Genomic DNA, 25408 nt, shown 5'->3' on the forward strand with positions numbered 1-25408 from the left:
AAAAAACTTAAATACAGACTGTGGCGGGGGGGATACCCACAACACACTAGAAACAAACATGCAAAACATATAAAAGATAGTCACAGAAGAAAAATTTAAATGATCCTTAAAAACATATATAAAGCATACAACTTTTCTTATAATAAGCAAGATGTATTTAAAATTGAACTGAGATACTATTACCCATCAGATGGAAATAAATCCAAAAGGGAGAGGCCACGACAGTGAGAAGGCTGCGTACCTCAAAAAAAAAAAAAGAGTGGAGCAGAAGTTGTCATAAATCTGGTCTTATTTTATAAAGCCCCTAATGAAAGTTTTCCCTTTTACATTATTTCATGTAATTTAAAAACAATGTAAATTGTTTTCTCAGTAAGATAAAATGTGAAACGTTCTGAAGAAATCAACTAAAATTTATGCTATTATTATTATTTGTTTTGCGGTACGCGGGCCTCTCACTATTGCGGCCTCTCCCGTTGCGGAGCACAGGCTTCCAACGCGCAGGCTCAGCGGCCATGGCTCACGGGCCCAGCCGCTCCGCGGCATGTGGGATCTTCCCGGACCGGGTCACAAACCCGTGTACCCTGCATTGGCAGGCAGACTCTCAACCACTGCGCCACCAGGGAAGCTGCTATGCTATTATTTTTAAAACATAAAATCAAATAAATGGTCATTCATATAGTACCAAAGATGTCTCTGGAGACAACAATATTCATATCCACTGACCAAAGTAATTTCATGAAGAAAAAAATCCTTAACCCAAAAGACATCAAATAAAATACATTTACTTTACTACATGAACTGATAATTAAAAGAATTAGATGCTCATTAAAAAATGCAGCCTCGTTTGTGCATAGCCTGGGTCAAACAATCCTTTGTATCAGAAAGATAAAAACAAAATAATCATATTTAAGTACTTATGTACTTCTCCAAAAGATGAACAGTTAGGTGGTTGATAAATGTGAAAACCTGATTGTATATAATAATCACCATATTTGGTGGGGGGGGGGTACATAAAAAAACCAAACAGATTGTCATATGTTATTTTAAAAAGTGGTAAGACAATTGTACCATTTTAGAAAAAATAAAAAGGCAGAGTTAAAAAATAGTTAAACTAATATCTTAGAAAACCATCCACAAGGAAGGTCAAATTCATTTTCAACATTTTTCAATGTATAAAATGAATGAACAGTAGGCGCAATAAAAAGAACCACAGATTCTTCACGAGGTGAATGTTAAAATGTGGAGCCTAAGCTCAAATACACAGAAATGGGTAAAGGCCAGGTCTAATGTGCACGAGGTTTTCCATCCTACAGCAAATCTGAGATATATGGGTACACTCAACACTAAATTAAAAAAAAATTTCTTTTGGTCCATTCTGTTGCGTGTGCACCTCTTGCAATAAATTTGAGTCAGCACCAATGACAGCTCTGCAGTCCTCCTATGTGGTACTGATCAGGTGGTTGCAGAGCTTCAGCTCACAGCAACACAATGCAGCTGAGCAGGCAAGCACAGCCCACAGCCAGAAGCGGTTCCTACTTTCCAGAACAAGGCGACCTTTAAGCTTAAGTTTCCCGGAGAAAATGAGATGCTGATGTAGAAGACAACACTATGGTAAGCTGTTATTTAAATCAGTAAAAAATCGACTTCGGAATTTTTTTCTTTTTCCTTTTCTTAAGAGAAAGTCAACGTTAGGATTGAATATATATTCAATAGCAAGTGCATGCACCAGAAATTTGCTGCAGTGTCAGTTGAGGGATTTCTTTCTAATATTCATTCACTTTGTAAATATACACATTGTTTTCCTTTAGAATCGGCACTGAAAAGAAATCACTTTATAAAATGTGAGATTTAAAGGTATGGTGTTGGTCAGATTTTTCAAGTGCCTTAAAATGTTTTGCAAGGATATATTTATCCTGAAAAGACAAAGATGCATTTCAAAGTATTGTCTTAATATCTAAATAAAATCTCATCCTACATACACATTGACTATTTTATTACTGCAGAGATCTGAAAAAAACCAAAAACCAAAAATAAAAATAAACAACCAAAACAGACACGACAGCCATTTTTTTCCCATCTGAGTAAGGAAGAATATTATCAGAAATAGTAATAGCTTAAGATTCCGACTCTTTATTTGCCGAGAATGCCATTTTATAATATCAACATTCTGGGAAGATAAATAAGAAAGACTATGGTAAAAGAAGGGAGAAAATAAATGAGAAAATGCAGAAGACAGTAGGGGGAGAGAGTCTCTATTACATAGCCCCAATTGAAGGATTAAGCATTTGGACTATAAATGAAGGGGAGCTTTGTTAGTTTAATCACTGGAACAATTATAAAAGAGCTCAACAACAACGAGGTTTATTGAAAATTTTGCCTAATGCTAACTGACCCATGCAGATGCCTAATTGTATTTGCATATTAAAAGAAGGGTGTATCTGTTTGTTTCCAGGCTTTGATGGAATATCAGATATTGAAAATGTCTCCCAGCCTGTTCATCCTTCTGTTTCTCACACCTGGTATTTTATGCATTTGCCCTCTCCAATGTATATGCACCGAGAGGCACAGGCATGTGGACTGTTCAGGCAGAAACTTGACTACATTACCATCTGGACTGCAAGAGAATATTATCCATTTAAATCTGTCTTATAACCACTTTACTGATCTGCATAACCAGTTAACCCAGTACACCAATCTGAGGACCCTGGACATTTCAAACAACAGGCTTGAAAGCTTGCCTGCTCAGTTACCTCGGTCCCTCTGGAACATGTCTGCTGCTAACAACAACATTAAACTGCTTGAAAAATCTGATACTGCTTATCAATGGAACCTTAAATATCTGGATGTTTCTAAGAATATGCTGGAAAAGGTTGTCCTCATTAAAAATACACTGAGAAGTCTTGAGGTTCTCAACCTCAGTAGTAACAAACTCTGGACAGTTCCAACCAACATGCCCTCCAAACTGCATACTGTGGACCTGTCTAACAATTCCTTGACACAAATCCTTCCAGGAACGTTAATAAACCTGACAAATCTCACACATCTTTACCTGCACAACAATAAGTTCACATTCATTCCAGATCAAGCTTTTGACCAGCTCTTTCAGTTGCAAGAGATAACCCTTTACAATAACAGGTGGTCATGTGACCATAAACAAAACATCACTTACTTACTTAAGTGGATGATGGAAACAAAAGCCCATGTAATAGGGACTCCCTGTTCTAGCCAGATATCACCTTTGAAGGAACATAACACATATCCCACACCTTCTGGATTTACCTCAAGCTTGTTCACTGTAAGTGGGATGCAGACAGTGGACACCATTAACTCTCTGAGTATGGTAACTCAATCCAAAGTGACCAAAATACCCAAACAATATCGAACAAAGGAAACAACGTTTGGTGCCACTCTAAGCAAAGACACCACCTTTACTAGCACTGACAAGGCTTTTGTGCCCTATCCAGAAGATACATCCACAGAAACGATCAATTCACATGAAGCAGCAGCTGCAACTCTAACTATTCACCTCCAAGATGGAATGGTTACAAACACAAGCCTCACTAGCTCAACAAAACCATCCCCAACACCCATGACCCTAAGTATCACTAGTGGCGTGCCAAATAATTTCTCTGAAATGCCTCAACAAAGCACAACCCTTAACTTACGGAGGGAAGAGACAACCACAAATGTAAAGACTCGCTTACCTTCTTCTGTGGCAAGTGCTTGGAAAGTAAATGCTTCGTTTCTCTTAATGCTCAATGCTGTGGTCATGCTGGCTGGCTAAGGGTCTGCATTTTCTGAAATTAATGAAAGAACTCCTCCCTGATGTATAGTTGGGAAGATATGCCCCTATCTAACCAGTGACTCAAGCTATATTATGTATTCAAGAAAGCCAGTCTCACATTTCCGACTCTGATGTGGATGAAGCAACTCGTCTTAATGAAGAAGTGCACAATGTCTCGGTACTTGCTGCTACTTTACTGTCTTAATGAAGTAAAACTAATGAGTTTCTTTTTTTTAAATGAAATGTTTTCTTTTTAAGGCTTCAATTTACTGCACAAAATATAAAGCATCTCAACTTTAATATGTATTTTATGTATGTTTACACTGTCAAACATCTGGGAAAAAATAAAAGGTCTATGCTCATAACTGTGTCACTGGCTTTCTAGTCATACCAACTTAATCTACTTGGTAGAATCAAAATGACTTAACCTTTTTTTGTTCTAGGGTACCTTGGTAAAGTCTTTATGGCAAATGTAATATTGGAGGTATCCAACAGTTCTGTCACCACATAAAGTAAAACTGTGGTTGCCTCCCTATGAATGGTTATGTCACATCATTATTTTGCACACAAGCCATGATTGTTTTAAATCTAAATGATGTCCTGCTTCTGAGGAACTCTTGGCTACTTTACAGATTATATAATGGACAAAAGCTCTTCAAAAAGCTAGAAGACACTAGGCTTTGCATTTTAATAAGTAAAGTTTAATGGCGTTGTTTTTTGTATTTAAGGGAAGTATTAAAAATGTAATAAAACTTTCAAGCTTAAAGACATGTTAAAATATTTAAAAAATTAAAAGCATCCTATGTGCATGAGAGGGAAATTTATCTTTTGCACATTGGAAGTTAGAATCTGACTTACCTAAGTTAAAAATAAGATTAGTTCCAGGATAAAATCATGGGGGTCTAACAAACATGGGCAGTACTAAGGAAGGGAAGGAAAAGGAAAGGAGAAAGGGAAAGAAGGCTGGGATTCATCTGGTGCTACGACCAGGTGATGAACCCAATAAAAGAGACAACAGGAATACAGCTGGGCATGGGACAGATCCTGACACTCCAAACTGCACTGGGACTTCAACTAGAAGAAAACAGAATTTTCTACAAATATACAAGTAAGCCATCTTTTGAATCAGAGAAACACATAAGTAATAGCCAAGAGTCAGAAAAAGAGGCCCAGCAACACAGCTAGATTAAAATGCAAGACAGCATAACTGAAATGGGTGAGCCACAAATGAGGAATTTAATTTGTGAGACATAAGGAAGAATCTATTTCAAGCATTCTTAGAGTTGGTAAAAGACTACAGATAGAAATTTTTGGGCTCCTTCCTAAGGAATTTTAAAACTAAGATTTCTTTCCACATTTGGAAGCATTTCTATTCAGAGACAGAGAAAAGTAACAACCTTTTAATATGCTCTTTCTTTTTTCTTTCTTTAAGGGGCAGGCTTATGGAAAAATTACTTTTAAGCTTCAATGAAGCAGTTCCTCTCCTATACTGACTTAGTACTGTGACTCCTGAACATTTTTCTGCCCTGGCAAACCTAACTGGCTCACTATTGTCAGGAGGGAATCTCACCATGAAGAAAAGAAATTATATGAAATAGTCCCTAAATGATTTGAAAATGGGCAAGCTGCTTCTCCTCCCTCCCAATCAACAATCTAGTATCTTCACCATCAATGGTAGAGGCTAATTGCTTAGATATTTCCTAATCTACCACATACTTGCATCTTGTTTTAAAAATCCACACACAGAATTGCACAGAAAGTAGGTTTCTTAAAAGTAACTGTCTTTCACTCTGAGGGTGCCAAAAATTCAATGCTGTCTTAGAAATCCTATGAGGAAAAGTGACCAAAAAGTGAAATTTTGTATTATAGCATTAGCAGCACCTATACATTATGCCAATCTTACTGATGTGTCTGCAAAATGCAGAGAAAAAAATGCAGTAAATTTACAAGTACAACATATGTCAACCACACAGACTCTTAAGTCCTCAGAAAGAAGTATTATCTAGCCTTATAGTAATTACATACTTCCTTCTAAGGAAATTGTGTTCTTATCATTACTGATGGTGGAGGGAACAGTATAGTATTTGCCACTCAAACAAGAACTACCATATTATTGGGCTCCATAAACATTTCAAAATGTATTATCCTCAGTGTCTATCTCTCAAGCTCGTAAGTTATATATCCATCCATCCATACCTAAGGTTTGATTTCATTTTACAAGTAACTTTTGTTTCTCCCCAGTCAAGAGAATTCAAATAAGAGCACAAATACAAAAGCAAATGCAATAAGGGATAAAATAGCGGTGAAGGGTATTGTGCTCTGGTGTCAAATGTTCTAGGCCTAAATCCTGTCTCTGCTGCTTCTCAACTGTACAACCCTGGGCAAGTTACCAATGCCCTAAGTCATATGGGCTGGCAGAACTTATTCATAGTGGGTATTTTTTCCTGAGGAATAAATGGCATAATTCATATACAGTCTTATCACAGTGTCTTGGCTCCCCACATTCTACACACAGTAATTTTGCTGTTAGTATTATTATATGTGTGTGTCCAAACCCATGCTTTGAGAAATTCCCACATATGTAAACACCCAAGCGCCACACTCTAAGAGCAAGAAAATGAAATAGTATATTTTTTGCTTCAGTCCCTGATCCTTCACCCTCCAGGATTCAGGTTCAGATGTTAGTGAGACGGAGACCCAGAAGAAAGTCAGAGAAACATTCTCTTATCACAGCAGAATGAGAAAATGTCTTCTATGCCTAACTTAAAAGATGACAAATATGTGCTATTCAATGATCTTCCATAACAACGTTCTGAAGCAACAGCAAATTCCTTTACACCAAAAATGTCACACAAAAGTCAGTTTAAAACCTTTATAAGATTATTCCTTATGAAATACATTGTAAGAACTAGATAAGGAATGATACCATGTACTGTAAATGTCATGCTTAAAAGTGAAAAATTATATTTCTATTAAAATCAAAATCAAAACAACAATGCCCATTACCATCAACCTTTTAAACATTATTCCAGAATAAAAAACAACAGACATAGGGCTTCCCTCGTGGCGCAGTGGTTGAGAGTCCACCTGCCGATGCAGGGGACACGGGTTCGTGCCCCGGTCCGGGAAGATCCCACATGCCACGGAGCGGCTAGGCCCGTGAGCCATGGCCGCTGAGCCTGCACATCCGGAGCCTGTGCTCCGCAACGGGAGAGGCCACAGCAGTGAGAGGCCCGCGTACCACACACACACACAAACAAATACTCAAAGAGAAAAACGTAAAGGAGATTGTTAATCAAATGCTCATAAAATTGATAAGAAAAATACTTAGATTTCCCAATGGATAAGTGGGTAAAGGACACAAACAGAATGTTTAAAAGATAGGAAGCATGGGGATTGATAAGTATATGGGAATATGGCAAACCACATAATAACTGAGAAATAAAAATAAAATGTGATACCACGCTTATTACTGAAACAGCAAGCAATTTTTTAAAAAGTAAAAAAAAAAAAAAAAAATCAATGCTGGGGAAGACGTTAGGAAATAGTCACATTCACATACTGGTACAATTCTTTGGGACAGCAATTGGCAATTGCGATGAGAAAATAGCTATTCTGAGTTGCTGCCTAAGCATTTTACAGAATGACAACCCTACACAGACCCAGAGTCTGGACATTTAGATAAGGACTCAAATTAGGATTACCACCAGAAATTCCCACTTTGCTTTTCCTGGGGCACCTTTTAAAATAAGCACTTAGAGTCGAGCCTGTAAAAATTTAAGTGACTGTCATCCCAACCACCTTGCAAGAGGTGCTTCCTACCCTGTACTGTATCTCTTGAACTGGGGAAGAGGACTGCTCTTCCCCCAGCTCACTGTGCACCCCCCCAGCCCCTGGCGACGTTTCTGGGATCTCTAAATAATAAATCTTGTGACTTTACTTCCTTTTTCTGAGTGTATTGAAACTGAGCCTTCAATCAAAATGACCCCAGGGGTTTTCACTTCTCTTGAAAATTGAGGGAGCTACTTGCCAACCCCGAGTGGGTGGCTTGTGCCTCCTCATTCAACAAGTCATAATCTGCATATCTTTAAATTAATATACCAATTAACGCAGGAGGGCAACACAGCAATGATCAAAAACCTAAAATATTTTAACCTTTAACCTAGTAAATTCTAGGTAAATACCAGAAAAACAGAATGCTAAATATCTACCATTAGGAAACTGGTCAAGTACGTGATGACCCATGGGCCAGAATATTACATGTCCAATACAAATATTTATGTAGAGGTTTTTTTTAAGTTTGAAAAGTGGAAAATGCATATACTAGAAAGATAAGCAAAAACTATAGGATATATAAACATGCATGTTATAGAACTATGTATAAAAACAACAAAAAAGATAAATATACCAAAATGCTAATATGTATACCAAGTGTGTTTTATCACCTGCTTTGTCTTTGAAAAATGCAAGAGATCTTAGAAAAGAACTATTGAAACAGCTGTCCAAGGGCTCTAGGCTGAGTAAGAAAATGAGATGATGCAAAATGAACTGTGAATAGGAAGGGGTGGTTAAGAAACTAGAGGGTATCATGGAATAAAGATCAGAGACAGAGATGCACGATCAGATTTCTTGGAAGCACATACTTATTATATTAGCTTACGTTAGCTCTACATGGTTAACTGCTGTCAGGATTGTTCTCCAACAAATCTAACCAGACAAGCTCTTTTCTCTCCTAATAACAAAACAAATGAACAACAACAACAAAAACCCCTCCAAAAAACTTTCAATAATTTCGCATGTCTCAGAATAAAATCTAAATTCTCAATATGGCTTACTATATGATCGGGCCCTTGCCACCCTTTACAGTATCATCGTAAGATTTTCCAGCTCCCTCACACTGTATAGTTCAAACAAAACATCTTTCTGTCCCTGTAATTCACCATGCTCCCTCCTGCCATCAGGCTCTCAGAGATTCTTCACGTCCTCACCACTACACTCCTTTCCCTCTTCTTCCCCTGGCAAACCTTTATACATCCTTTTTATCTCTGTGTAGATTATCACCTCCTGCTAGGAGGTCTTTTTTCAGGGCGGGGTGGGGAGAGGGGCTAGCTTGATCTGAATTTATTAAATAAAAGGATGAATTAATACAGATCAAAGATATGACTGGTGCGCTAACAATAACCTACTTAAGACAGACCAAGTCAAACCTCAAGTCTTTCTTATTCTAGAGCTTAAGTTTCTTCCAATAGGTCAAAGTCTTAGCTTCATAGTCCAGGGAAAAGAGAGATGAAAGAAAAGTTATGAATGAAGGGGATTTGGCTAGGCTGCTACTTGTCATATAAGAAGTTAGTTCTGGGCAGTGGGGAGTTACCTTTGGAACAATTTCAGAGAACGGTTAATTCTGATACCTGTGAACAATTTAGTACACGTAGATTGCTCAAGGGAAATCAAGGAAACAAAAAAAAAGCCACCTCAATGTGTTAATAATGTGTTAAGCAGATTAGTCTGCTCCACACTTTAAAAACTGTGATACATTGGGGCTTCCCTGGTGGCGCAGTGGTTGAGAGTCCGCCTGCCGATGCAGGGGACGCGGGTTCGTGCCCCGGTCCGGGAGGATCCCACATGCCACGGAGCGGCTGGGCCCGTGAGCCATGGCCGCTGAGCCTGCGCGTCCGGAGCCTGTGCTCCGCAACGGGAGAGGCCACAACAGTGAGAGGCCCGCGTAATGCAAAAAAACCAAACCAAAACAAAAAAACTGTGATACAAGTGAGGTTCTTAAGAAGCTCATGTTTTACGAAATGTCACTTTGGTTCAACGGCCCCAACTCTGTTAAACACGTTCAGGAACCAGTTGAGACATATGCCCAATACACCCATTTATCTTTTCAATAAACCATGGCCTGATATTCTGAATTTGTTGGAAGTTATTGATGAAATCTAAGTACAGAAATTAAACATACACACACAAACACACAATAAAAGCAGCAAAACTGTAGTTTTTTCTGATCAAAACAATTCGAAGAGTATTTAAAGTACACTGGGATTTAATAGAAAGAGCGTGAGATAAGACTGTCATCAAAAGCCTGTGTTGTTATCTTGGGTAAACGATTAAATGTGTCCTCTGGTAAAAATCTTGTTAAGAACACGTGTTCCACATGGGTATTTTAAAGAATAGATAAAACATGTATATTAAAGCACTTTGTAGGTGCTACATAAATATTGTAAATATTACTCCTATGTCTTGTATAAGAGATTCTCGGTAATTAAAAAGATCAGAAATGGAGATAACTGAACCCATAGTGGTACATAATTCCCCATGTATCTGTCTTCTTTAGTTACACTTCAAATAACTAATTTACAAGGTTTGTTATTTATTTATTCCATGGAAAATATGATTTATCAGTAAAAAATTAGATATCTGAATATTTCAAATGGGTATCTCAAGGCCAAGTATCAAATAAATCTGATGAAATACTCAATACCAGGAAATGTAGTTCTTTACTTTGTGCTATTTTGTTGCCCATAGTCACAGCTCAAAAAAACAAAGTGAACACTTCTGGAAGGCTGAGGGAGTTCAAATGCCTGTCAAATGCTTGCCTCAACAGAAAATAAACTAAGATTTAATGGCTTTTCATCGAGAAAGAAAAGAACAAAACATCACTAAGGAAAAATAAAGATGCCATACACCACAAAAACCACTGGAAGGCCCTTCCTTGCCACCCAAAGCCTCAGTGACGACAACTGCACCTGAGACATTGTATAGTGTAAGAGTAACTGGCACACAGCCACACCCATTTACCAGTTCTATTACTTAGCATCAGATACTCAGCTGCATTTCCTCATACCAATGACAAATAAAGAAAGACAATAAATGTTTAAAAATAATTTCATCTATCTACAGGCTCTAGTATTTCCTCATGGTATGGCTTTTCTACAATGAGTAAATGAAATCTTTCTTGCTTAACAAAGTATACTTTGATGAAGTGTTATGAGTCTCTTGTCCTGACACTAAATCATAAAAAAAAAGTTGCAGGACATTAAATATAAACTTAGAAACACACTGTAAAGGCTAGTCTCTTTAAAACATAGTAAAAGTAATCAAAGGATGAAGGAGTCACCTGAAACTAGTAAAATATCTTCATATATTAACAATGAGTTGACTATAAACTGATTTAAATTTTAAACATAAATGTCACATATCTAAATTTCTTTACATTTTTCTTCAAAGCAGTTATGTTTGAGTCTTTAAACTCTTATTCCAATGAGGCTGTCATTAGTGAAAACACGTTTGGGGCCCCTCCTTTCAAATATTACTAAGAGCCAGTTTATATGTCACACAAGAAAAAACTCATCTTAAACAAATATATTACTAAATGACATTTTGCCTCATTAAAAATTTCAAATATGAAGATTTTCCCACCACATTTAAAAAGAACATGTTTTAGACTTTGACAACACGTCCAAAAATGTATTTCCCTAAAAATGTGTACTCAAAGGCATCAGGGTTTGAAGTAAGTACATCACCTCCAACAGCGGCTCTTCTGAAGGGAGCAATATTCACTTGGATGTATTTACCCTTAGATGCTTGTTTTAGAATTTTTCCCTATTGTTTCATAAAATCAAACCTCATAAATACATCTTAGGATTATTTCCTTTCAAGGATTATATATTTACACTAAAAGAGGTGAACCACAGTTGATTCAAAAAAAACAACTGTGTTTTCATAAAAATAGATGGATTGCAGCCACTGTTTCTTTTTAAGTACTGTCTAGTCATAAATCACTAAATCATCCTTGATGAGTAAACCAAAGCCTTGTTTCACTAACAGCCAAGGCCACTATACTTCTATAAACCAAGAATCACAGAAAACAAAACCACTCGAGTAATCTTTTGGTTCAAATCAGGACTCCAACTCTAATCACTGTTATTAAATCAAGTCTTCTTCCTTTAAACTAGAGTCATGTGTGTCCATAATTAAAACTGGCGATTAGTCTTAACACTAGCACTGAATGATTACATACATATAATAATTAAAAGCTAAGTTCATTTATTAAGTGTTCTATGAAATGCCACATGCTCTGCTAGATTCTCTGTGTATCCAGATAAAGACATCTAAGATCTAGGAGCTAAAAGTCCAATAGATGAGCAGGAAAATAATATCCTATGTACCCACATGTTTATTGCAACATTATTAAAAATAGCCAAGATGTGGAAACAACCTAAGTATCAATCAATGGGCAAACGGATAAAGAAAATGTGGTGTAAAAAGACCCCGAAGAGCCAAAGCAATCTTGAGAAACAAAAACGGAGCTGGAAGAATCAGGCTCCCGGACTTCAGACTATACTACAAAGCTACAGTAATCAAGACATTATGGTACTGGCAAAAAAAAAAAAAACAGAAATATAGATCAATGGAACAGGATAGAAACCCCAGAGATAAACCCATGCACATATGGTCACCTTATCTTTGATAAAGGAGGCAAGAATATACAGTGGAGAAAAGACAGCCTCTTCAATAAGTGGTGCTGGGAAAACTGGACAGCTTATATGTAAAAGAATGAAATTAGAACACTCCCTAACACCATACACAAAAATAAACTCAAAATGGATCAAAGACCTAAATGTAAGGCCAGACACTATCAAACTCTGAGAGGAAAACATAGGCAGAACACTCTATGACATAAATCACAGCAAGATCCTTTTTGACCCAGCTCTTAGAGAAATGGAAATAAAAACAAAAAACAAACAAATGGGACCTAATGAAACTTAAAAGCTTTTGCACAGCAAAGGAAACCATAAACAAGACGAAAAGACAATCCTCAGAATGGGAGAAAATATTTGCAAATGAAGCAACTGACAAACGATTAATTGCCAAAATTTACAAGCAGCTTATGCAGCTCAATATGAAAAAAACAAACAACCCAATCCAAAAATGGGCAGAAGACCTACATAGACATTTCTCCAAAGAAGATATACAGACTGCCAACAAACACATGAAACAATGCTCAACATCACTAATCATTAAAGAAATGTAAATCAAAACTACAATGAGATATCATCTCACACCGGTCGGAAGGCCATCATCAAAAAACGTACAAACAATAAATGCTGGAGAGGGTATGGAGAAAAGGGAACCCATATACACTGTTGGTGGGAATGTAAATTGATACAGCCACTATGGAGAACAGTATGGAGGTTCTGTAAAAAACTAAAAATAGAAATACCATATGACCCAGCAATACCACTACTGGGCATATAACCTGAGAAAACCGTAATTCAAAAAGAGTCATGTACCACAATGTTCACTGCAGCTCTATTTACAATAGCCAGGACACGGAAGCAACCTAAGTGTCCATCGACAGATGAATGGATAAAGAAGATGTGGCACATATATACAATGGAATATTATTCAGCCATAAAAAGAAATGAAATTGAGCTATTTGTAGTGAGGTGGATGAGCCTAGAGTCTGCCATACAGAGTGAACTAAGTCAGAAGGAGAAAAACAAATACCAGATGCTAACACATATATATGGAATCTAAAAAGAAATGGTCATGAAGAACCTAGGGGCAAGATGGGAATAAAGACGCAGACCTACTAGAGAATGGACTTGAGGACACGGGGAGGGGGAAGGGTAAGCTGGGACAAAGTGAGAGAGTGGTAGTGTATATATGGCCATATATACACTACCAAATGTAAAACAGATAGCTAGTGGGAAGCAGTCGCACAGCACAGGGAGATCAGCTCGGTGCTTTGTGATCACCTAGAGGGGTGGGACAGGGAGGGTGGGAGGAAGGGAGATGCAAGAGGGCAGAGATATGGGGATATATGTATATGTATAACTGTATGTATATTTATAACTTTGTTATAAAGCAGAAACTAACACACCATTGTAAAGCAATTATACTCCAATAAAAATGTTAAGACAAATAAATAAATAAAAATAAAAGTGATGCATTCTGAACAGCCTAACACTTGTATGAGGCTCTGCTTCAGCAAATCACAATGCCACAGTCATTTCTCCTTAATGACTGAAAGTGATTCAAGAGATGGGTTACCCACCAGAGAAGGCTCTTCATGCTGAAAAATCTGTGCATATAAAAATATATTTAAGACCACAAGTATGAAAATTATCAAGTAGCAAAAGATATGGAAAGACTCAGGAACTGTCACAGCTTGGAGAAGACGAAGGACACAGCAACTATATGTAATGTGGGATCCTAACTGGATTGTGGAACTGAAACGGGATATAAGGGGGAAACTAGAATTTGAAGAAGTCTTTAGTTCGGCTGACAGGAGTATACTAATATTAATTTCCTGGTTTGATCATTGTACTGTGGTTTTGAAAATTATAAACATTATGGGAATCTGAGTGAAGGGTATGTGTGAACTCTCCGTACTATATATTTGAAACTTTTTTGTAAGTTTGAAGTTATTAAAAAAAAAGGCTTTATTATAGAAAAAATATATATATATTTAATAGCAAAAAAAGAAAATGTGGTGTATATATGTATACACACACACACACACACACACACACACACACACACACACACACTATGGTTGCCAGGGACTAAGAGGGTTGAGGGGAGGGAGAATGGGGAGTGACTGCTGATGAGTACGGGGTTTCTTTTTGCGGTGACGAAATGTTTAAAATTACGTAGTGGTGATGATTGCCCAACTGTGTGAATATACTAAAAACCACTAAATTGTACACTTTTAAAAGGGTAAACTTCATGTGAATTATATCTCAGTAAAGCTGTTTTTTTTTCTTAACTTGCCTAGAGGAATGAGAGTCAGGTTACTGAGATGGGTCTTGAATCAAAAGTAGGAGTTTGCCCTCTATTAACGGCACCCAAAGCCAATGGTAAGCCTATGCAAAATCACAGAGGCATGCCAGAGTAGGAAAATGGTGAGATGGTCAGTGTTGCCGAAGCAAAGGCGAGACATCTTTCTACAGCTGTTACTACACACTGTGATGACTAGTCTTCTATTATTAAACTTAAATGACCAATTGAGAAAGTTATTTTAAGACTTTATTAACCAATATAGGAGGTAATGTGCAGAATGCTCATTTGGCATTCTGAGCTCTCTGGGCAGACTTCGTGGCTTTGCCAGCTCCTAGAGTCTTCTTCACAACTGCCCTTAAAGATACCCTCAGCAATGCGTCATGAGCACACTTTCCTGAGAACAGCCCAGAAAGCACACAAGGCTTACTTGGAACCACATCAATGACGACAGCATCATGAGATTTCCAGAATAAGGCCAGCATCTCTAGCCTCTTACCAAAATGACTTTCAATCTCCTGCTTTAGTTCAGCAATCTTGCAACTACTGTGAACAGTGTAAAAGATTATGAAGAGACTTGTATGATGCTAAGGAAAAAAGGTTTATCTTATAAGTCAGTGGTTTTTTGAAGTGTGGTACCTATATGATGGGGTGGTATATGAAACAGTCATTTAATAATTCCGTATTTCTTTTTTACTGTTATCTTTTGTTTGCTGGTTTTCTAGTTATGGCAGTCAATACTGATTTTCTGTTTATGGTATAATACAAAATTTCCCTTAAGAAAAAAGTCAATAAAAAATATTGAGTAACTAATAGGATAGATCTTACGAAGAAACGCAAAAACCCCAGAGGTGGTATATGAATGCCTTAAGTATAAAAACTTAGTTAATAGAGCACATAAAAAGTTTTATCTAAAAGTTACACAGTCATATTTTAGAGAGATCATTCTGGCAGTAATGTGGAAGAAGGAGGGGATGGGGTAACATACCGGTGACAAAGAATCCAAATAGGAAGTTATTTCAACAGCCTAGAACAGAGTGCAGCAAACTATGGTCCACTGGCGATATCCTGCCCACATGCTACTTGTGGCCTGTTTTTGTATGACCTGCAAGCTAAAAATGGCTCTTATATTTTTAAAGAGCAGATAAAAACCAAAAGCCAAACAAAACAAGAAAAAAAGAAAAACTTTATGTGGTTTATAAAGCCTAAAATATTTACTACTGCTCCTTTGAAAAACAAGTTTGCTAACCCCAGCTTAGACAACTGATAAAGCTACAAACTGAGTCTGTAATGTAAGGATAAAGTACAAAAAATTTTTTGAGGCAGAATCAACAGGACTTAGTGATTAATCAGATGTATGTGGTTAAGAGAAATGAAGATTGATCTTTAGCCTTCCATTTAAAACTCAAGGTGGATGAAGATACCATTATCCAAGAGAAGGAAACAGAAAAGCCTCTTTTTAAAATTAAATCACTTTTCTTCATTTATAATGAAAAACAAGAATAAATAACAAGCCAAGATTAGATAACAGGCTTACGGTATTATACTGTAATAATACTGGAAGACAAACTTGTTCAAAGACAGACATTTCCCCTCAGAACGTGTATTTTGCCACTAAGGAGAAATGTGTTCTTTTTCCTGTATTAGATTCCTACAATGAAGAGGCTGAAATTTTACTGTAAAACTGCTTATGTACAATTCTAAAAGGTACTCACATTTAAGTCTAACATAACAATAGCCTGTTTTTGCACATCTCCATATCCACTTTCTCAGGAAGTTTCCAAAAAGATTTTTGAAACCTAACTGTCCACACTGAAAAGCCACTTGCTACTACATACTATTGAAAAGAAAAAAGAAAGAAACAACAAGCACCAAATGGAGTCACTTGTGCTAAAATGGAGACTTAATACCTAAACTAACTGCAGTTACAGCCTTCTCCAGGAATGTAATCCTAACCAGTCAGAGTGAAATTTTCTGGTCAGCACCAAAAGGAAGACGAGATAATCTGCCACATAGACAGACCCTGTCCATCCCCCATGGTAGGTTACTTAAGCCTGAAATAACTTCTGTTTATGACTTCCTTGTCTTGCCTTTAAAAACTTTCCATAAATCTAAAAAAAAACGGTACTGATGAACCTAGTGGCAGGGCAGGAGTAAAGACACAGACAGACACAGCGGGGGAAGGGGAAGCTGGGACGAAGTGAGAGAGTAGCATTGACATATATACACGTAAAATGGATGGCTAGAGGGAAGCTGCTGAATAGCACAGGGAGATCAGCTCGATGCTTTGTGACAACCTAGAGGGGTGGGACAGGGAGGGTGGGAGGGAGACGCAAGAGGGAAGAGATATGGGGATATATGTATACATATTGTAAGGCCAACTGGCCCGAGGCAGGGGAACACAATCAGATTCACAGTTTGCAACAGACCGAAATTCTCCGGACCACCCAGTTCCAGAAACTGACCTGGGGACTTTGAACCCAGCCCAGCCTTCCCGCCTTTCGAGGGGCGGGACTAACGGTCCCCCAGGATACCCGAAAAGACCACCAAATAAGGAATACCCTGCGCCCTCCCAGATTCACCACAGCCCTTTCCCTTCTTCCCCTATAAAATCTTGCCCAACCCTCGCCCGGGTGCGACTTCTCTGGTCCCCTTTCTCTCGGACCAGTGAACCTCGCCCGGGAGCACTCCCTAATAAAGCTCACTTGAAGCTTTCCTCTGTTTCGTGGTGCCGTTTGTTAAGATCCGACCTTACACATATAGCTGATTCACTTTGCTGTACAGCAGAAACTAACACAACATTGTAAAGCAATTATACTCCAATAAAGATGTGGAAAACAAAAACAAAAACTTTCCCTTTCCATAATCCTTTGGAGCTCCTCTCTACTTGTTAGATGGGATGCTGTCCGATTCATGAATTGTTCAAATAAAGCCAATTAGATCTTTACAATTTACTCGGTTGAATTTTTGTTATATAACACAGGTAAAGGATATGAATGTACATTATGATCCACATCATACAAATAAAGAAATCCTCTCAAAACAGCTGCCAGAAAGTAGAAATAGGACTTTATAATGCAGGGAAAACTGCAAATGACCAAATGTCTATTATTTTAGACATCACTAATGATATCAGCCCTCAGACATGAAGAAACAAAGAGGTGTTTCAGCAAATTCCAGTGTTTGTTGTACCCTATTATGTACAAGTACTCACTGTGCTAGCAGGTACAAAGAATAAGAAGTAGTACCTGACCACCTAGAGGGGTGGGATAGGGAGGGTAGGAGGGAGGGAGACACAAGAGAGAAGAGATATGGGAACATATGTATATGTATACCTGATTCACTGTGTTATAAAGCAGAAACTAACACACCATTGTAAAGCAATTATACCCCAATAAAGACGTTAAAAAAAAAAAAAAAAGTAGTAGTACCTGATCACAAGGAAGCCAGAATTTGGTTGAAGAAAGACTGAGGATACATCTATAGTAAAAAAACAGACTCTGATAAGTGCTCTAGAAGTACGAAGTCCTAAAATGTCTGATTCTGAAGTATAGAACTAAGGAAGGCTCTCATAAAAGGTGCTGCCATCAGAGTTAGACCTTGAAGGAAGAATGCAATGTTGAATGAGGAAGAAATACTTTGGGCAGATGGGGAAAGCTGCACAAAGATAAAGAAGTGGGAGGTATTTAAAGACCTAAATAATTGAAAATGATTTTTTGGGGGGCGGGGGAACATTTAAGTGGGGAGTGTTCAGAATTTTTAATTTTACTTAATTATCACCGGGAGGCTTGGGCAGCTTAAGATCAATAAGGAGACAATAAGAAATTCAAGGTTGGAGAGCCATTTGGCTGGGTAATGACGCAGTTAATCGAGAAAGAGATTATGAGAAAAATATGTATTGGCCAAAAAGCTCTTTCGACTTTTTCCATAAAATCTTACCAAAAAACCCAAACGAACATTTTAGCCAACCCAACATAGGAAGGGGAAAATGTTGAATTTAAAATTTTAAATAAGTTGAGATTGAGGTGTTTGAAGCATCAATAAAAAGTTATCTGTGCATTATCTTAGTACTCTGACTTATAATATCTACTCTGAGGCTTTTTGTATTTACTTCTTAGGTCTGATCACACAAATCTCCAGTTAAGTTAGGTTCTATACAATATGTACCTAATATAAATAAGATTTAGCAAGCACTGGTTCTCTTCACTCAGGAGGAAAAAGAAACCTACATAGCAAAGTAAAACAAGTCAGGAACATGTACTGACTTGTACTTCTGCCACTTAGGTAGCCATTTCCTTGTATGTCAACACCATTGTTCACAGCCCTGCAATTTCTTAAAAGAGCCAGCTAATGTGATGAAAACATTAGCACAATGCAACCCAACTTCCCTGTATACCACTTATCAAAGAAAAGGAGTGACCGAAAGATGAAATTCCTTTAAAGAATTCACTTAATGTGCTTCAATGTGGGTGATTTCATGTACTAAAAAAAACTCTGCAAACTCAATGTGAAAAGTATCACTTTCATATGCAATTCTTTTCTTATTTAGCTTTATGTTAATAAAGTTTAACTTCTTTTCTAATAGAATAATTATTTACTAGAAATTAAACTCCTAGAATGCTATATTCTTGAATTATTTTTAAAACTTCAAAATAATCCTAGCCAAAAACTACCTACCCTCTAAACATATATACAAGATGCTTTAAGAAAAAAAAAATCTATCTCTAATATACTTACTTGATTTTAAGTCATGATAATCACAGCAGGCAAAGAGTATATTCCTCCAGTTAGTGCTAATCCAATGAAGACATTCACTAATATACACATGGATAAGAGGAATAACAAAGTGGTATTCACAGGGTTCTTTAAATAAGACACTAGATTTTAGAGGAACTTTATTTGAATTCCTTGATTTCTGCCACAGTCCATCTGTTTGCACCAGTTTGGAAAGCACTCAATAGGTTATTTCCAAAGAGCAAATAGCAGGTCAAGTTTATAACATGTGACTTACTAATTTTATTTAAACAGCACACAGTGAGTGAGAAATTAGATCCCCCACGGGACACTGGAGAAAGCCTGAAGTTTTCATCTTCAAAGAAAAAACATCAAAAGGTAATATTAATTTGAAATTTTCTCAATTATACATTAGAACCAAAAGTAAATTTTAGCATATATTAGATTTCTAAAATTAAAGTTTGAGATTTAAGTTAAAAAAAAGAATAGTTATCCGTGTTCAACATGGGCTAGCTGCTTTATCTCAAATGTGGCAAACCACTAGATTTGAATATATGATTAAAAAAAAATTAGCCTTACTTTAAAAATGGTTTACTAGTAAACATTTGGGATATGTCTATACTATGCCTATGTCATAGTCCCCATCTACTAAAGAACACTAGACTAAGGCTCAGATTCAAGTTCTAGTTCTGGTCATTTTTAGATATGCATCCTTTTGCCTTTGTCTGAGCCCATCTGTAAAATGGAGGAGTTGATATCGATCTCTTCTGAATTTCCTTTTATCTTAAAAACTATGAAATTTGTTAAACCAAGGTTGGCATTTCCTCAGTGCTGAGATAAGGTTTCCTTCATTCCTCCTGCCCCCTCACCACCACTTTTAAAAAAGCAAGTTCTTAGATTTGCTTGTGATCCAAGTGTTATATTAATTTTCCATAATTATTTTGAAACAGGAAAATGATGTTCAAGCTATTACTCAGTCTGCTCCTCCTGTTGGTTGGTGACACTTTGCAGTCAACTCCAACACTGACGACCTCAAATTCTATGACAGCTTCTACGCAGATCAGCACAAATTCTGAGACAACCCCAAATTCCAAGACAACTCCAGAGCTCCAAACATCTCTGGATCCCAAGACAACTTCAAATCCCAGGACAACTCCAGAGCTCCAAACATCTCTGGATCCCAAGACAACTTCAAATCCCAGGACAACTCCAGAGCTCCAAACATCTCTGGATCCCAAGACAACTTCAAATCCCAAGACAACTCCAGACCTCCAAGCATCTCTGGATCCCAAGACAACTTCAAATCCCAAGACAACTCCAGACCTCCAAGCATCTCTGGATCTCAAGACAACTTCAAATCCCAAGACAACTTCAAATCTCAAGACAACTAAGTGTACAGAAGTGGTCCCAAAGACAGCCACAACCACGAACACGGAAAGCGGCGGCACCACAATGAATGCAGTGGACAGCACTCACTTTCTTTTCTATGTAATATTTTTGATGTTTTGTGTACACTCAAGCTGAAGTGGACTTGGACTGTTTGCATTGCTATCTCAGTTCACTATATCTGCTGAATGACAAGCACACTAGGAAAATTAAATTTATTTCAACTTACTTCTGAGTTAATTATCATATCCTAGTTCAATCTGGTTGTTTGCAAATTTTAATTGTGTAAGCTTAATTATTACCTTAATATGACGGTTTCCTTCCTTATAAATGCTAAAAAAGGCAAAATACCACATGTTTGCCTTTTAAATGTTTGCAAAACTGAGTTGAAACTCAGGTTTTTACATTAAAGGTGTAACAGAAGAAATTATGTTGGCAACGTTTAACCAAAGTATGCTTCTGTCTGTGTGTGTGTGTGTGTGTGTGTGTGTGTGTGTGTGTGTGTAACGGATAGCGGGTTGGGGATGGGGACTGAGGAGTGGCGTGTGTTGTTTTTGTATTTATTTTATTTTTTATTAAATAGACAAAAGGATAAACTACAGTGCTCTACAACAGGGGTCCCCAACCCCTAGGCCTGTTAGGAACCGGGCCGCACAGCAGGAGGTGAGTGGTAGGCAAGCGAGGGAAGCTTCATCTGCCGCTCCCCATCACCCGCATTACTGCCTGAACCATCACTCACATTACCACCTGAACCATTCCTCCTCCCCACCCCTGCCGGGTCTGTGGAAAAATTGTTCTTCCACAAAACCGGTCCCTGGTGCCCGCTGCTGTACAAAACAATACATCTATCTGTGTCACCATATTCCATGAATGTGTGATAGTAATACGTTGTTACAGTAAAAAAGGTTCCAATTCGGCTAACCTTTGGAATGCAGACTACAGCTGCTCCAATGACAAAATTATTTTAGAGTAAACTTTTGTCCTTTATTGCAAAAGGTCATTTGTAAATCTGATGCCTAGAATTCAGAATTCTTCCCTACAGAAATATGTCCCATAACTACTGGTAAGATTTTCATGCTGGTCTACAAAGACTGATTTAACCTAAAAACCTAGTGTGTAATTTTAACAGTGATAATAAACACGTTATCTTTTTAATAATCATGTTATTAATAGTGCAGTTGTTAAGGTTTGAAACCCAACTCTGATTCTTACTAGTTGTACCACCATGAATTAAATACCTGACCAGTGAGACTCCCAAACAAACCAGTAATAAACTGACTATGAATGAATCACTTGGGGTGTCTGTTAGATATACAGATTAGGCTCTACCCTGAAATTTTGATTTGGCAGCCCAGGTAGGGCCTTGGGATATATACATTTGCTTGCTTTAATTTCCCAGGTCATTCTGATTGATACCTACATTTGTGAATGACTAACAATTTCTCTAAATTTCAGTTTACACACAAGTCAATCACTGGTAATAATAATAGCTCAGCAGGTTACTTTAAGGGTTAAATGAAAAAGTATATAATATGCACAGTTTGCCTGATGCAGAGAAAGCACTCAGTAAGTTTTAGCTACTACTGACACCCAAAAGGCAACTGCCAGGTATCACAATATTCCTAAGAGGAAGACTCTTCATTGTACTTCCAGGTTTTATATTTTTAATTACTCTGACAAAAATAATATGTGCCCCTGGCAACAAGTCAAACAACAGAGATATATAATAGAAATACTATAATTGATCCTCTACCTGCTCCAATCATACTCCCCTGAGATAAGCAATGTGAACAGTTTAATGTGTATACTTTCACACACTTCACAGTCTATACATATCATATGCCTGTGCACATACACACCCACATTCCTCTGCACCTTGCATGATAAATGTCAGAGCCAGCCTTCTGGATCTTTTTAAAGGTGCATTAGAGGACTTCTGTTACTTTCTCCTGCTCAGAATCCATTTTTCCTCATTCTGATATCGGCAGTCCAATTTCCCTTTGGGAAACCCTGCTCCCATCCCCCCACCCCTTTTAGTTCATGCAGTTCAAGCTGGCTTCACCACTGAGCTCCAGGGATGGGCACATAATTCGGGCACAGACAACCAAGAAATTCCATTCCCCTTGCCATAGCGAAGGCCTCAGAAATTGGCAGGTGACTCAGGCCAATGAGACCAGTACTTTTGCTGTTACTACTGGGAAAGAAGTGTTTTTCCACTGGGTTGTTAAGCTGGGAGAACACAAACCATCACTGGCTGTAGCTTAGGAAGAGCTGCCTGGGAATAAAATCAACACAAAGAAAGTAGAGTCAAGACACAGAGAAGACAGATGTTCTCCAGATGATACTGTTCAAAGCTCTGCACGTCGTCATGCAAGAAGCCAGTCCGTCTCTTGATCTTCTTGGGTACATGTGGCAATTGATATCTTTCCTGGTTCACACAAGTTTAAATTTCATTTCTATCACTTGTAACAAGCAAACTAGACTTAACACATTGCATATTATTCCATAATAGAGATGTATCATTATTTATTCAACAATTTCCTTTTGATACAGTTATATTATTTTCAGTTTTTTGCCACTATAAACAATGCTGCAACAACTGTCCTTATATTTATGGTACTTTAACTATTACAGGCTAGGAGCAAAAGTGTATAGGAGGCAATAGCAGGAAAAGATTAGAAACTAAATTAGGTCAAAATTATGGAACACCCAGCATGCCTGACTTTATATGAACCTGGACTTTATATGGGAACTCTATTTAACAAATGGAGAGAGACAAGATTAGATCTGAACTGGAAACTGCCTCCAGAAGCAACGTTCAGATGACCTGGAAGTAGCCTGTCAATGCAGGGGACACGGGTTCGAGCCCTGGCCCAGGAAGATCCCACATGCCACGGAGCAACTAAGCCCGTGTACCACAACTACTGAGCCTGGGCTCTAGAGCCCGCGAGCCACAACTACCGAAGCCCGCGTGCCACAACTACTGAAGCCTGTGCGCCTAGAGCCCGTGCTCTGCAACGAGAAGCCACTGCAGTGAGAAGCCTGCGCACCGCAATGAAGAGTAGCCCCTGCTCGCTGCAACTAGAGAAAGCCTGTGCGCAGCAACAAAGACCCAATGCAACCATGAATGAATGAATGAATGAATAAATAAATAAATAAAAAGATGACCTGGAAGTAGTTATGTGGGGTTTAGGGAGTAGGAGAATAATGCTGCATTAGTACAGGTTAAAGCTAATAAGAGAGTCTCACTAATGGCAGTGGGAGGGAAATGAATTCAAAAGACATTTCCAAAGTACCGAAAAGTGATATTAAACCATTAAGACTCAATTCAAAAAAATTAAAACACAGGACAGCCCCTGATAAAGGAATAGCACTAGGAGGTTATTCTGAATCACATGACTGCTAGGCTAGGAACAAGTACTTGACTTAGGGGCAGCCAGAAATCTACTGGCTGGCCAGCATATAGCATTAAGGGCTTTGCCAAACAGGTATTTTTAGCTGAACATGTTCTCCTTCTGGAATTGAAGTGTGCAGTGTTGAGGTAATGAAGGACTGACTAGCTGGGGCTAAAACTGAAGAAATACAGAAAGAGAAAAATTATGAGGTAGACTTGAACGTGAAGCCAAGAGAGAATTAGCGCAAGCTGGTTCCAGGACTGACAGACATCTAAGTTCTGTCTACATCCGGGCAGGCCCTGCTCTAATTCATGTTTTTCCTGAGGCCTATCTTCTTGAGAAAGTAAGAATGCCTTCTTTGTAGTAACAGGGCCCTGACTAAAACAGCCTAACTGATGAGCCTAGATCACACAACTAAAATCAGACATGGTGATTGATAATGAGGAGGATAAAAGAAAGAGGGAAGAATTTTAAATGATTAGGGTTTCTAGAGTGAGAAGGGATGGTGATGCTACTGAGAAAGAGAATATGGCGTGAAGAAGAAGTTGATTTGAATATACACTGAATTAAATTTTGGACATTTCAAGTGCGAAATGTCTGTGGAGTATCTGTAAGGAGACTGGAATCCACAGCTCAAAAGACATAAACTAATACATGGTAGTCTAAGCCACAAAAACAAAGGAACATCAAAAAGTCAAACCTAAGTGTTCTCTGACAAAGTTGGCTGAGTTACTACCTTCCCCTGCTTTTGTATACAGTGGAGGAACTGGGCCTCTCTCTACTCTGAGCTATTACGTGCTCATCTGTCCTGGACCGGAAGCTTCACACCAGGTGACAATGAAGGCCAGGAGGCACTCTCGTAGGTCTAAGTAAGAAACTGAAACATCTGAAAGTCTGAAATTAGTAAAGTCATATCCCAAAACAAAAACAACCAAAAAAGAAAACCTCAAATATACTCTGTACAGAACTTTATAGGTCACAAAATACATTATGGGAGATGTAGGCAGGATAGTTTTTATAAGCATCTCCCCCTCTTTAACATATGAAGAAACAGATTCGTAAAAATTAACTTATCTAAGAAGCAGCAGAGCCGGGAATCCTTAGTACTCTCAAGTCACCATATTAAACACGTTTCTTGGAAATCCCACTGATTTAATACCACAGAGGGTGTCTGCATCAGGCCCATGCTACTTTCCTTTTGGCCTGTATAGTACAGACCACTGCAGAGAACGAACACAATCTTACACTCTGATCCTGAAGAAAAAACTCAGCTTTGAGGTTTTCCAGAAACCTTTCTGACTTGTAAACTAACAAGAATTTAAAG

At 37.9% G+C, this 25408-nt stretch overlaps 2 protein-coding genes across 9 annotated transcripts in view; one reads left to right on the forward strand and one right to left on the reverse strand.

Annotated features, from left to right (window-relative positions):
- Window positions 1–25408, reverse strand: part of NF1 (neurofibromin 1) — a 250416-nt gene that overhangs the window by 68738 nt on the left and 156270 nt on the right. The window lies entirely within an intron of this gene.
- OMG (oligodendrocyte myelin glycoprotein) lies at window positions 1447–4172 on the forward strand. The gene is made up of 2 exons (XM_060291035.1): window positions 1447–1611; window positions 2453–4172. The coding sequence occupies exons 1-2, from the start codon at window positions 1609–1611 to the stop codon at window positions 3782–3784; spliced, it is 1335 nt and encodes a 444-aa protein (XP_060147018.1). The 5' UTR covers window positions 1447–1608; the 3' UTR covers window positions 3785–4172.

This window comes from Globicephala melas, chromosome 20 (genome assembly GCF_963455315.2).
Source record: "Globicephala melas chromosome 20, mGloMel1.2, whole genome shotgun sequence".
Classification (NCBI taxonomy): domain Eukaryota; kingdom Metazoa; phylum Chordata; class Mammalia; order Artiodactyla; family Delphinidae; genus Globicephala; species Globicephala melas.